Here is a 15484-nt window from a genome sequence, read left to right on the forward strand (position 1 = left end):
ATGTTCCTTAACAACTCAACTACGTTTGTTCAGTTAATTAATAAAATATAATAGGTATTAAGGTAGTTGACTGACTAGTCAAGTCAGTTTCTTTTTTCTGTCAAACAATTAGCCACTAGGGAATCTATATGAAAAACAGAACAATAATGTCACGGTCAAGTCACCTACTCTTTATAGTTCTTTTGGATTTATTAAACAGAATTTGGGTCTGAAAATAACTGCGGTCTAGATTTTTCTAATATATTTCTGGTGCTTTATTTCATGCATGGTGTTAAATAATATATTTTAAATACAAGCAACATCCCTATTAACTCTTAGTCTAAAAGATGTATGGAAAATATAATAATACATGTATTGTGTAATTTATCAAAAAACTAATATTTATCTAAACCATCAACTACAATCATGAATATGAATTGTATAACAAATTCTTATAATCACCATGAGATATAATGGAAGTTTATTTATAAACATTGTTTATCTGGTTATAAAACAGCTGTAAACAAGTTGAGAATAATGACCTGATTTTTGTTACAGTATTACTTGTTGAGTGAACTCATTAGACAAGTTTGTTGAATATTGGAATTATTAGTCTGCAAGAATGTCTCACTATGAATATGCATTAGCTTATTATGCCTTGCTTACATTTACAATATCACTGGACTGGTTGTCTCATTTGTTGTTACATATTGTTTTCAGAACTATAAATATTGTTTCTTGTACGTAAAGAAAATTACTGTTATTAAAAGGTGAACCTCCATGCACATAGTCAGTTGTAAGACAGAAAAAGCCAATTAAGACATTTTCTGAATTTATTTAACAGTCTTATCCTTGTGTTGAGTATGATGATTAAGGTATAGCCGGGTAAGACCAATTTTTTTTGCCAAGTTGGAAGGATCTCACCAGATATATATTACTTAATTCTCACTAACCTCCAAATATTTAATGCAAATGACAATATAAAACAAGGTTTTATTATTAATTCACTTAATGCCCTTTAATAAAATGTTGGAGTAATATACACTCAAACTCAAGTTACATTTTTTTCTAGACACCAAAAACTTTGGACTGAGACAAGACCAATAGCTATTATCAACTATAAGGCAAGGAAAATTAGTGGCATTTATGTTTAAAATATCAAGTGTTTTTCCTTAAAAATTATCTTTTTCACAGTTTTAATATGTATAACTAGGCATCGGAGATTTTATTGCATGGTAGGACTAATATCAAGCCATGGAGTCGACATTAGCAATAAAAATTCAACTCATTCATCTATTTAATAAGTTATTTTAATTTTATAACCAAGAACTAGAACTTTGACGAGTTCTATACTATACTTTCATTTTGTCTTTGAATATATCAATATTACCAATGAGTATAATTACTATTTTTGTATTGATTATATTACGAAAATTCATTAAAACAAACAATATGTACATTAAAAGAGGTAAAAATAATATGAATGTAAATTAATCAATACATAAAAATGGTCATTATTTTTTATTAGTAAAATTTATGTCCTGAAAGACAAAATTAAAGGATCGTTTACAAACTTTTTTGTCCTTGTAAAATTAAAATCACTAATTAAATAACACTACCTAAAGGTTGTCTGGAAGAGATCACAGTTCTCGTTAGCGATAAGACCGCCTGTTGTTTACCTCTTATTGTGTTGTATTATTTGTATTGTTTCTGTATTTGAGGTGTGCAATAAAGAGTTTGTATTTGTAAATAGGTAAATGAGTATGAATATGAGTTGAATTTTATTGCTAATATCGACTCCATAGCTTGCAATTAGTCTTACCATGCGATAAAAACTCTGATGCCTATTTATAACACACAATTGAGAGTGGGGGTGAAATGGTGTTACACATTGTATTGCTGTTGATGTAAAATAACGACTATTTTGGTAGCAATTGCGATCATCCTATCTTGGATATACCTTACTAGACCTAGAACTGTTTCTCGCAAAAACAAGAGATTGACTAAATGAAATATCAACATAACTGCTATTTATTCATAGATATAGTGAAGGAATTTAATATCAGTAGCGTTTCATACCTTGTCTCAGTGACAATATACTGGGGTCCCTAGCGACTTTATATTGATTGTCACTGCGACAAGGTATGAAACGGTATTGAAATTAAATTGTTCGACTGTACCGCAACTCTAACATTGTTTAGTATAGATAAATTGTTTAGCATAGATGTATGTTCTATCTTTTTGGTGAGGTATAAATAAATTTACTGTTTTTAACCATCAATAAACTGTTGGTCGATGTTTTAGTTTGTCAAAAGCCGGGTCCACACAGAGCGAGCATACGCGCGAGGCAACTTCCTCACGCACAATACGGCCAGTATAGACGTGCCTCGGCTGAGGCGGCGCGCGCGTTTTCCTCGTCCGAGTGCGCCGCTTCGGCCGTGGCACGACTACACGGGCCGTATTGTGCGTGAGGAAGTTGCCTCGCGCGTATGCTCGCTCTGTGTGGACCCGGCTTTTGACAAACTAAAACATCGACCAACAGTTTATTGACTTATTATAGTTATTATATATGACTTAAGGCCGTATTGTGTGTGGACCCGGCTAATGCCTCGTTTTTGCTAGAAAAAGTTGAGGGTCTTATGATTACTATAACTGCATCTTTATGCTAGTATTTGTGTAAAATGTCAATTGATGAAATAGGATATAGGATAGGATAGGATAACAAGAAATGTTATATTAAAGTATTGACTCATATTTTGTTTACTTCACTATACTCTCCAATCATTTTACTGTCTTCTCACTTATTTTTATACAACAGAATGCAACAACATGGAAATATGTACAAACATAGGTATTACAAACGTTTTCTCTTAGTACTTGAATGAGCGTCTAATTAAATAAGTACTTATAGCTCCTACTACTAAATTAAGACATTAAAGGGGTGCCCCTCCTTCAACCCTAAACTTTTGTTTATTTTGTGGCCTTGGGTAAACATATTTTAACAGATTTCATTTTTTACTAATTGTATACTAAAATGTTGTCAATACACTCTAATAAAAATATTGATTATTACATGAATAGAAAATTCGCGCTTATTTGTGCATAAAATGGCCTATAAACAGACTCCCGTATGCATAGTTGTGTAGGTATTACTTTTTAAGAAAAATAACTTCTTTTGAAATTAATATTATTCATCCCTACCAATATTATAAATGCGACATTACGATACAAGTGCGAAAAGAAGGAAAGTCGCAAAGAATGGCGATAATTAAAACACGAGTTGTGAATTACCTTTTCGCACGTGTATTGGACAACGTTTTGCAGTACATATGGCCCTGTAAAGTTTTCTATATACGCACGTATAGTGCTAGTTACCGTACTAGGGCAAAAGGTAATTCGCAACGAGTGGCGATAAATTCAAACGCGACCGAAGGGAGTCACGACAATTTCCCACTTATCGAAATGTACTATAATAACCCTGTTTGTCCGTTACCTCTTCATGCTTAAACCGCTGAACCAATTACAATGAAATTTGGTATGGAAATGGTTTAAGCCCTGGGAAAGGACAGAGGATAGTTTTATCACGAAAATTACCCCTCAGAGGGAAGAAAAAGAGGATAGAATTAGGTCCCTGCCACTTTTTACAGTCAGTGATCATTGGTAATAGAAATTTGTAATATATTAGCATGGGCATACCTACATATTGTAAATCAAAATATTGGCATTGTAAATCAATCACATTTTTTTTTATAACTCCCATGCATAATACACACTAAGTGGTGGGGATGATTTTGTTTCGCTTGTAACCTATAGGGTGTCATTGGCGTTATTATCAATGTTGTAGTTCATTGAAAATAAGGGTCGGCCAAAATACGTGCCCTAAAATCGCCTTTATCGCATAACTTAGCCTTAACTAGCATTAAATCATAGTTTAATTATAAAATGTGTCTTGGGATTCATGGGTGCATCCAACACTTAGGATTTGGAATAAGTTTTAGTATAATTTTCATAATAGAGTAGGGTTCCGTAGTTACTCTTCCGTCACAATAAGCTAAACTGGAGCTTAAAGCATAGTAGATTATTAACCAAAGGATGAACTGTGGATAGTACGTCTTTTTAACTATAAAGGGGAATTTTTTGGCGATAACTCAAAAACAGCTAAACTGATCACGTCCGCTACAGTTTTCATTTAATGTCTTTCTTAAGCTCGACTTCCACAATTTTTTTCATATTTTTTTGACGTGTTGTTCAAAAGTTAGAGGGGGGGGGGACACATTTTTTTTTCTTTCGGAGCGATTATCTCCGAATATATTCACTTTATCAAAAAATGTTTGTTGAAGACCCCTATTAGTTTTGAAAGACCTTTATTGATTTATATATCCATGCCAAATTTCAGCCTTCTAGCACTAACGACCACGGAGCAAAGCCTCGGACAGACAGACAGACGGACATGGCAAAACTATAAGGGTTCCTAGTTGACTACGGAACCCTAAAAATGATAGGCGAAGAGTCAGGTGGCAATGATAGGTGCTTTTTTGTTGGTTTGGTCATTGAATAGGTCTGTCAAAACTAAGAAGGGTTCCTAAATAACATTTTTGTACCTATAATTCATATTTTCGGAAATAATGTGCTCCGAAAGTCTAAAAAAAGATTGAAAAAAAATCATAGAACAAATTCAAGAAGAATATCTGAAATAATAAAAAACCTCTTCCTCTTGGCCGATTTTTTGTTAGTTCCGTTAAGTTTGTTTTGATTTGTTTTCAGAGCTGCGATGGGGGCTCAATGTGCCTGGAGCTGGCGCTGGAAGGGGAGCGGCTGTGCAAGGCCGGCGACTGCCGCGCAGGCGTGGCTTTCTTCCAGGCTGCCATCCAGGCCGGCACGGACGACCTGCGCACCCTTAGCGCCATCTACAGCCAGCTCGGCAACGCTTACTTCTACCTAGGCGACTACAACAAAGCGATGCAGTACCATAAACATGATTTGACTTTAGCAAGGTAAATGTCTATAAGATCACATTGATAACCATTAACGGGAAACAAAGGATCGCCGGTTCCACGCGCCAATGCTAGCCTACAGGACGCCTCTCTATAATTAAATGAGCACAAGCTGTTAACAACGTTATTTTATGTATGTATGGTTTTATAGGTAAGCATTGCTTAAATGAATGAATGATCAAGAATATGGTGTCACATGGGTGGTACAAAACTTCTCGTGTTAGTAAACATGTTAATGTTCTTATAGTGTATGTGTTGTATATGATATGTACATATACTTAATAGGTATATATTTCCTTGTTATATCAAGCTTTGCTGCCTAGTATCGAGTGTTCCAGAAAGTATAAACACAAGCTTTAAATGATATGAAACAATATTTTTCTAAGTTTTACACTTACTTATTAGTCAGTATTAAATTGTGCAACAAATTCAGGTACTATATTTTTGACACGGTCAACCGTAAGCCATAGATCGCACCTTGGATCAAACCCTCGATATACGCTTTAGCACAGATTCATTTCAGATGACTTTGGAGTCCTGTACCAGTTTTTTTGAAAGTCTCGATAGGATCTGCAGGCTTAATGTTTTTTCGGAGATATGCCTTACTAAGACCTCTCTGTGCTCAACTCCGTACTTAACGCAGACCCGTAGTGTGATCTGTTTCACTGTGACTTAGTTAAAAAAATTAACAAAGTAATTGATACATCCTCATGTGAGCTTAAGAACTAACTTAAGTCACGAAGTTTTTGTTTGTCTTAAATCATTGTAATGTTAATGTGAATTAATTAATATTTGTAACGCTTTGGCTTGTTAGCTGTAAGTTACATATGTATACCTGAAATAAATAAATAATAAAGTGGAGGTCGCGGCTTTCTAAACGCCAAAGATCTCCACAACTGCGAGGTGTGCAATCTCAGGAATTATTTCCTTAACAACGAATGTGGGATGCATCGTGATGTGGTGGCAGTAGACAGGAACCTCACGCCGCTCTCCTTGGCAAACGGGAACTGGCGCAAACCTGTGGTACTAAATACTGCCGATCGCAGGGCGGCATGCGAGAGTAAGGTGCTACACGGGCGGTTCTACAAGGCCCTCACGGGACCCGATGTGGACCTGCTCGCGTCGGTGAACTGGTTACGATTCGGGTACCTCTTCGGAGAAACCGAGGGTTTTGTCTGTGCAATTGCGGACGAAGTTATGATGACGAACAATTACCGGAAATATATCCTGAAGGACGGTACGTTCGACATTTGTCGGGCATGCCGCCGTCCCGGAGAGTCACTCAGGCATATATTTCCAGCTGTTCTCATCTTGCTAACGGCGAGTACTTGCACAGAAATAATCTCGTAGCCAGAATTATTCACCAGCAACTTGCTCTTCTATACGGACGTGTGGACCGCGAAGTACCGTACTACAAGTACTCACCTGCACCAGTTCTCGAAAATGGTCGTGCCTATGCCTATTGGGATCGATCTATTATTACTGACAGGACTATTGTAGCCAATAAGCCTGACATCGTGGTAATAGATCGATCGCAACGCCGGGCCGTGCTCGTCGACATCACCATCCCTCATGATGAGAATCTCGTGAAAGCCGAGAAGGACAAGTCCAGTAATAGGTACTTACTGGACTTGTCCTTCTCACGAAATAACCGCCATGTAGGATGTTGATTCGACGATCATTGTCCCGATAGTCGTTTCAGCGGACGGTCTCATAGCGAAGAGTCTCGACCAACACCTTGAGAGATTCTCGCTAGGTGGTTGGGTCAAGGGTCAGACGCAGAAAGCTGTGATCTTAGACACGGCGCGGATAGTCAGGCGGTTCCTCTCTTTTGGTTTTGTAAGGCCCGTGAAATCCAAGGAGATATAATAAAAGAGTTTAAAAAGTGTCGATTGGCCTGGCTTTGGATGATTCAGTTAAAAAAAATACCTTTTCACGTCAGCAGCTCGAAAAAGGGTAATTTGCTGCTCAAAAACAGTGAGCAAAACCGCATTTTGCTCACCGAGTGAGACAAAGTAACATTCAAGTGACCTTTAGATTCGAATGTCATTTCAACGTGCGGGGCCTAATACAAGTTCGAAATATTTGGATTCTATTGTTTTTATCCCTTTCACGTCATTAGGAAAAAGAAAGAGACAAAAAAAGTGCATACGTAATTCAACGGTATATTGACGGTTTATAATAGACCCCCGAAATAAGTCAGACCGCGTCGTTCCAAAACACCCTACGAGTCTTCATTCGTAATAATTAATTAATGAAATAAAAGTTTAAAATTTAATAAAAACACCATATTTTACGTATTTTATTAAACAATCAAAACAATGAACTTTTACAAATTTACGCAATTGTTACGCAGTAAATAATTCTACTTAACTACTTTTAACGATCTTTACTATAGTTGACAAATAGTAGTATCCGCAATTCGGACCGGATCTTACAAAGTTTTTATTTACAAAAAAAAGTTGTCGATTGAACTGTCAATTGATGTTCGTTAATTCATTATTTTTGTATTATTTTATTGAAATTTCTTTCGTTTTGTTTTATTGCGGTAATTAAAGTTAATTGTTAGAATACCTTCAGAAAATATGAGTGAAATAGTGATCCGTCCGTCTGGATTACATTTTTTCAGGTTGTATTTTTTGATGGCTGACTGACGTGAAAATTTTTGTGTACTACACGAGATCAAAGTTATTTACATCTCGTGCGCTTTTGAGTCCCTTACTACGCTCAAGGTTCTAAATTAGATTCACTCGCTACGCTCGTGAATCTATTATAGAATCTTTCGCTTGCACGGGACTCAACACAAGCACTCGAAGAAATATCAAACTTTGCTCTCTTGTTGTACAAATAACTATTCCCTCCCTTATCTCGGAATGTTACCGATGAAAAATTATGAAATTTTTACATGATATTCACATTACTGTAAATTTTGCAGGAAAAATATAATCAGACCTCTATCTTGGTAACTTTTTTTAATGAACAAAAAACATGGCCGAATTCAGTTTGCAATTTAACCAACTATAAGTGTGTTTATTACACTGGAAATTGCTATGAGATTATATTAAAGACGCCTTTTTTCAAATAAAAGAACAATCTTTGAAATCGGTTCACATGATAGAGAATTATCGCCGAAAAATCAACATACGTGCCGATAGATGGCGCTGTACACAATTACGCTTAGTATAGGTAAGGTACATCTGATCAAAAGCATTTCGTCTTTATAGTTACAAGAGATAATTCAAAGTTTGTACAGAACCCTCGGTGCGCGAGTAAAACGAACTCGCACTTGACTGGTATTTTTTTTTCAATAAAAAACACGTCAAAGTCGCTTACCTTCTTTCTAATGCCAAAAAACGAAATATAGGCACATATTCAACTCCGTTATCTCAATACCAAGACAACGTGGTCTTGAAGTAGACAGGACCATCATGCTCACGGACCACGGACAACAAGTGGTGATTCGGGCACTCCGAAATTAAGTTATCGGCCTTCATTGTTTGTGTGGTGGCGCACTCGCAGGTAGCCTGCCAAACCCACTTGCTTTTTTGCTGATTTTTTTGACGAAATTTGACTTTTTGGCATTTTCGACATCCTGGGTTTCTCGTACAGTGTAAAATTGGTCACCCGGCTACTATTTCACCACGGCGACATTTGTCGAGTGATAACATTTTATAGTAAAATTGTATGTAGGTTTTGTCGTCCATAATAATGCACGTTTATTTTCGGCACAATAGGCCAAAGAGAAAAGTAAGTATATAATGGGCTTTCATAAAATGTTATCGCCCGTGGTTACACGCATGCGACCTGTTTAGGGCTCCATTTTAGTATCTTCTGCTGTTTAAAACTGGGGTCTGGTATTCTCCATCTTTATGTACGGTGCAGAAACCTGGTGCATCAAAAGCTTGGACAAGAGCAAAATCTATGCTTTCGAGATGTGGTGTTGGAGAAAGATGCTAAGAATCCCATGGACCGCAATGAGAACAAATGAGTCCATTCTAAGAGACCTAAACATCACCAAACGACTCTCAACGATCTGCCAGGAGATGGCTCTCAGATTCTTTGGGCACATAATGCGATCGCCACACCACAGCCTCGAACGTGACATCATACTGGGTCAAGTTGAAGGCAAGCGCGCTAGAGGAAGAGCCCCTGCAAGATGGTCGGATTCCATAAGACAAGCATGTGGTTCCATGCAGAGGGCAGCCCACATAGCCCTTGATCGCGTTAAATGGAGGGACATAGTTTTTGGTCACGATCCTCAGGCATGAGGGAACGACGAAGAAGAAGAAGAAGCTGTTTAAAAGGTCTTTAATTGAAATAATTATTTCCTTAGCACGTTGGATATTGCTAGCCAATGTTCGTAAGTTTTCGACCACATCCCTAACACATGAGCATTTTTTTTCAGCGAAACACTTGAGCAATCTTACGGTCTAATACATAAGTAACTGACGATTTCATATGCCTTTTTTTGTAGTTAGTATTATGAATCCAAAAGGCATCGTTGCCAAGGTGTGCCTATACTCTATGGAACACCAGATAGTAGTTAGTAGTGCCTAGACGAATTGTATAGAATGAGAATTATAGATTATGTCCGACTATAAATTGAGTATGAAGTTCCTTTTAAATGATTTTTCATTTTACAGGACGATGAATGACAAACTTGGCGAAGCCAAGGCATCAGGCAATCTAGGAAACACACTAAAAGTTATGGGGAAATTCTCTGAAGCCATCCAGTGCTGCAAACGACACCTGGAGATATCCCGTTCTCTCGGAGATCGGCTAAGCGAAGGCCGCGCACTGTATAACCTGGGCAATGTGTACCACGCACAAGGCAAGCAACTGGGACGAGCCGGACAAAACGATCCGGGACATTTCCCGCAGGAAGTGAGAGACTGTCTGATGCAAGCCGTTTCTTATTATGAGTAAGTTGTTTTACGAGTATCATGAGTCAATTCAGTGGCCATATGTCAAAGGTATTCTTAAACACTACGAGAAATATGCGAAAATAACGGTGTTATTGGTCGCTTAGTGCCAAAAAGTCTAACTTTGCTCTAATAATTTTCAGGGAGAATCTCGAGCTGATGCGAAGCCTGGGTGACAGGCAAGCGATGGGGCGTGCTTGCGGCAATCTCGGCAACACTTGTTACCTTTTAGGAGACTTCGCGAGAGCGATCCGCTACCACACAGAACGACTCCAGATCGCTCAAGAATTTGGCGACCAACCTGCGGAGCGACGGGCTAACAGCAACCTTGGAAATTCACATATATTCCTTGGGGAATTTGAGAATGCTGCTGAACATTACAAGTATGTAAACAATTGTTAAATTGCATCTCATGTTTGCTCATTGGAATAAACGTGATTTTATTAATTCATGTTTTTCATATGTATTACTTTAGGCGGCTTATGCGTTACTAAGGACAGATGTGACGTTGGTACCATGTATGAGTCCAGATTTATGTTACTAACCCGTCGGATAAATGTTCTATTTTTATATAATTTGAAAAACTTTCGACAATGACCTTGAAAATTTAACACTTTCAGCGTCAAGCGTCAGCCTCATTTTCATTACAAAATGAACCCACCTAGCGCGGGTTCTTGGCAGTGAATGTGTTTAATTGTATTCGACTATATATAGCGGTATTTAGTCAGTTAATTTGAACTAGAAACTAGGTGTATTTTTATGATTCAGCAAAGAAGGTTCAGGCTAGCTGTTCACTTTCTAGTCCTTTGAACACCATGTCCTATACATATGTGTATTATAATATTTAGTGTACTCGTAATTTAAATATTACTCAGTCGCACACCAAGATGCTTGGCACACGGTAAACCTTGTTTGAAAGCATAAAAGTTACGTTAACGGAAAACTATCTGTGCTTTGAAGCGTTCTTGGCGCTGTATCAACTTTAGTTGTTCTTTTCATGTAATCATGAATTAGTGTCCGAAACTGATTAGGTTGTTATCTACCAAGGAAGCAACCTTACCTCCTAACCTCTGTAACGTGCGCGCTGCGTGTCCTGGACCCAGAAATTATACTATACCTAACATAATGCGCACGCGACGAAATCTATTACTAACTGAAATTACTGCGAGCTGCTAAATATTTTCATTATTATAACCTAAACATAACTTATGAATAAACCTAAATTAAATCTGCTTTTACTGCGAGTATTTTCGATGATATTTTTGTATATAGGTGTGACTTTGACAGAACATTGCATAAAACTGACGTGACTTTTTTTCTATATACTTTGATATCTCTTTATGTAAAGGTTAAAAACTTGGATTAACTTATGTCAACGGCGCGACGTAAGTACATTACTTATCGAAGCCAAGATTTACGATTTTATATTAGATTACCCTATTATGTTGTTTAGTCATGAAAGTTAAAAAGTACAGTTCGTGTCATCCACGATGACGCGCAGATTTGTCAAATCTAACCTTCAATAACATGCCAATATGAGTCAAGGCACGCGTCTTCGTCAATGGCACGATACCCATTCACGGATTTTCGATTGAGCTAAAGTTTGTATATATTACAATAAGCATTTGTACAAATGTCAGATTGCGATGCGAAATTATTAGTACACTACCTCTATTATCTTACAACCGGATTAAACTGATCGGATGATGGATCCGGAAGTTGGTTATATATTATGCTTACGAGTTCTGCTTTGTATTAACTACATCGTGATACCTATGTTATATTTACATTGCAATGAATGAAACACCTTAAAACATTAAATAAAATGGCGTTTTTTGAAGGGTTCTGGGTATAAGATTAGATTAAACACCAACATTACCTTTAATTTAAATATGTAAGTAATACTAAAAATACATGTTTTATTAACTCCCTCAGTGTATATGGTTCTATAGAATCTACGTAACGCTTTGGCGTAAGCTGTAATGTTATAACTTGATTCAATAAATAAATAAATAAATAAATAGGTACAGTCAGCATCAAAAGTAACTGATCAGACTACTCGTCATAAGTAAGCGTTAAGTCGCTCTCTAGCGGTTTAACAAAAATAAATATATCTCTATTTGTAGAATAATAAATCTAACAGATACGTTTGATCGCGAACTGTAGAGATTATCTATTTGGTAAAGTATTCCTGGGTGGCAGATACTTTTGGCGCGTTGATACTGACTGTACATACATTCATTCAACCATGCCTTTGCGATGATACTACACGAATACATGCGATTGATTAATAGGTCCAGTTACTATTTATAGTGTAAACATGTAGCTATGAATACTATTTGGGATACCTACTAACTTGAAAAATAAGGAACTGTGAATAAAACACGCGAATGTGAAATTAGGGTATAAAAAAATAGTGTTAAAATTTAGGTAATAAATTGAGAAAACAGTGTTCACCATTCGTCACATATTCTTCATTTCTCAAATAATAAGTTGTAATAGAAGTACGATTTCACAGACGAACCTTAGCTTTGGCCGAGGAGCTAGGCGACGCAGCCGTAGAGGCGCAAGCGTGCTACTCGCTAGGCAACACGTACACGCTGTTACGCGAGTATCGCGTCGCCGAGGAGTACCACGCGCGCCACCTCGCCTCGGCCAGGAAGCTGCAGGACCGCGTGGGCGAGGGCCGCGCCTGCTGGTCGCTCGGCAACGCCCATGCCGCTCTAGGGAACCACGAGAAAGCTCTCTATTATGCCAATGAGCACTATAACATCTCCAAAGAGGTATGTGTGTCAAGTTAAAAATCCATATAGGCACGTCTCTTAGTGGGTATATTTTCTTATTGTATGTTATCCTGCCCCACTGTAGTAGACGTAACATAATTTTTAAGAAAAAAAAAACGACTTCAATGAGGGAGACTGGTGAAAGAACGATTAATGTTGATTTTGGATTTCATACAATGAAATTAAAAAGACAGCGTCCTAAGCCTAATTCTGTAGAAAAGGAGGTAACATGTTTTTTTTGTCACTGGACCCACCTTGACACATTTCAGATTTGCCCTATGGTTGACTATTAAGATCCCCGCAATAGGGTATTCGACTGTATTTAAAATAAATTATTTCACACCATGTATGAAATAAAGCACCAGATCATTATTGAAAAAACTAAATAGGATAGAAATATAAAATGTGCCTTGAAAACCTAACTGCTTGACAAACATGCAAAGAGAACAAATTGCCAAACGTGACCTATGCATCGTTGAAGAGTTCCGTTCTGTTCATCATCAGCAGTTCCACTTCATCAAATGTCACATCTACAAATGTAAATACTTGATTTGTTGATGAAAATACTAAGATCAGTATATACCGGGTGTTTCCTGTAACACGAGCAAATAATTAAACCATATATTGTACTCCTAAAACGATATAACTTTTGACTAACAACTTTTTAAAATTATGAAATCTTAAGATTTTATCTTTTTCATACAAATTTAATATTATTTTCAATGTACGCTGACATCAGTGTGTTTGACGTTGCTTGTCACGCTTTAAACGTAACAAAATTCGCAATACATTGCGTCTTAGAATTAACTTGAATGTGTAATAAAAATTAAAACATAAGTTATTTTTAAAAGTTGCTGAACAAATGTTGGTGAGTTTGAGGAGTACAGCCTACAGTTTAATTTATTGCTCGTGTTACAGGAAACACCCGGTATATGTCTTTAACATTTGAGGAGTTCCCTCGATTCCTCATGGACCCCGTCGTCAGAACTCGAACTTAACAAAAATTTGTCTTGAAAATCGAATTTGCTTAACAACCACAGCGAAAAGGACAAATCGCCAAACGTGTACTATGCGTCGTTGAATCGTCGTTTGTTTGAATCTATATTTATATACAGATTGGTCCCGTTTTTGTCAATACTCAGTTCTGATGATGGTATCCATGAGGAATCGAGGGAACTCTTCAAATGTGAAAGGCATACATATAGTTATTTTTATATTTTCTGTAACAAATCAAGCATTTACATTTAAAAAAGTGACATTTGATTAAGTGGAACTGCTGATGATGATCAGAATGGTACTCTTCAACGACGCATAGTACATGTTTGGCGATTTGTCCTCTTCGCTGTGTTTGTTAAGCAAATTAGATTTTCGAGACAATTTTTTGTCATGTTCGAGTTCTGACGATGGTTCCATGAGGACTCGAGGGAATTCCTCAAATTTTAAAGTCATATATATAGTGATCTTAGTATTTTCATTAACAAATCAAGTATTTACATTTGTAGAAGTGACATTTGATGAAGTGGAACTGCTGATGATGAACAGAACGGAACTCTTCAATGATGTATAAGTTCACGTTTGGCAATTTGTTCTCTTTGCCAAGCAGTTAGGTTTTCAAGGCACATTTTTATATTTCTATCCTATTTCGTTTTTTTAATAATTGTCTGGTGCTTTATTTCATGCATGGTGTGAAATAATTTATCTTAAATACAGTCGAACTACCCTATTGCGGGTATCTTACCAGTCAACCATGGGGCAATTCTGAAATGTATCAACGTGGGTGCATATTTACGTAAACAACTAAGTAGATGTAACTTTTTTTTATCTACACACATATCATAAACCTTCTATCATGCCTTAAAAAGCCTTAAATAATGGCCAACATGAAGATAAACTGTTTCGTTATCTGTGAAAATGTTGTAATTGCTTCATTACTACATTAAAATCGATTTGGTAATGACATTCAAATATCGAACATCTCTTTAAAAAAAAGCAATTCGATTCGACCTCTATTCTAATATCAGTCGAGATGCCTTTTTGTTCGACATGAAATATAAATTACATATAATTTTTACAAATCTCGCATGTTATTTTGTATCGAACGATACGGATATAGGCCCCCGACTCTAGTTCGTCTCTGAATTAAATAAACCGCGAATGCGTGACTTGCGTGAAAAAAGTTTTCATTAACCGCCATTTGACGTACAGTTTATCTTCTAAAGTATAAAATGAGTTTGTTTTGTTATTTTTAAAATAACTATAGCATAAGTTTCGTTTAAAATGAGCGATAAAACTATTTCGGCGACGCCGCCACATATCCGTGAGTTCCGCCAAAAGAGCTACGATTCCCGAATGTTGGCTGTAATTTGGGTTAGTGAATATATCATAGAAAGTTTATCCTATGTGTGTAGATAAAACAGTGTATGTAACTCTAAATAATTAGGCATTAAAACACTCATGTGGTCCTTTTAAGAAACTCTTAAACCCAAGTGTGGGTTTGTTTTAATGCCTTCCATTATGTAGCAGTCACATAAACTACTATTAACTTGTAACGATTTTGTAGCTAGGCGATGTCCTGGGAATGGCCACAGCTCAAATGAATATAAGCGACCTCCGCAAAGTATTGGGGCTGCCAACCGAGGCGGAGCCCGCGCCGCCCGTCATCCCGGACGACAGCTGCGCTCCTCGCACGCCCTTCAACGCTCTGCGCGTCCGCCGCCAGAGTATGGAGCAATTATCTCTCATACCAGTAAGTGTAACGCATCTCTTTGTAAGGCAGGAAATGCTATCAGAAGTGTTAAAACATTTG

The 15484-nt window shown here is 37.0% G+C and overlaps 1 protein-coding gene across 2 annotated transcripts in view; it reads left to right on the forward strand.

Annotated features, from left to right (window-relative positions):
* Window positions 1–15484, forward strand: part of LOC133518231 (G-protein-signaling modulator 2) — a 34382-nt gene that overhangs the window by 749 nt on the left and 18149 nt on the right. For both annotated transcript variants that reach the window (XM_061851869.1, XM_061851864.1), the window contains 5 exons: window positions 4744–4973; window positions 9617–9895; window positions 10039–10278; window positions 12414–12678; window positions 15239–15424. In XM_061851869.1, the coding sequence (XP_061707853.1) occupies window positions 4744–4973; window positions 9617–9895; window positions 10039–10278; window positions 12414–12678; window positions 15239–15424 (1200 nt within the window). The remainder of the gene's footprint in view (window positions 1–4743; window positions 4974–9616; window positions 9896–10038; window positions 10279–12413; window positions 12679–15238; window positions 15425–15484) is intronic.

Source organism: Cydia pomonella, chromosome 1, assembly GCF_033807575.1.
Source record: "Cydia pomonella isolate Wapato2018A chromosome 1, ilCydPomo1, whole genome shotgun sequence".
In the NCBI taxonomy this organism is placed as follows: domain Eukaryota; kingdom Metazoa; phylum Arthropoda; class Insecta; order Lepidoptera; family Tortricidae; genus Cydia; species Cydia pomonella.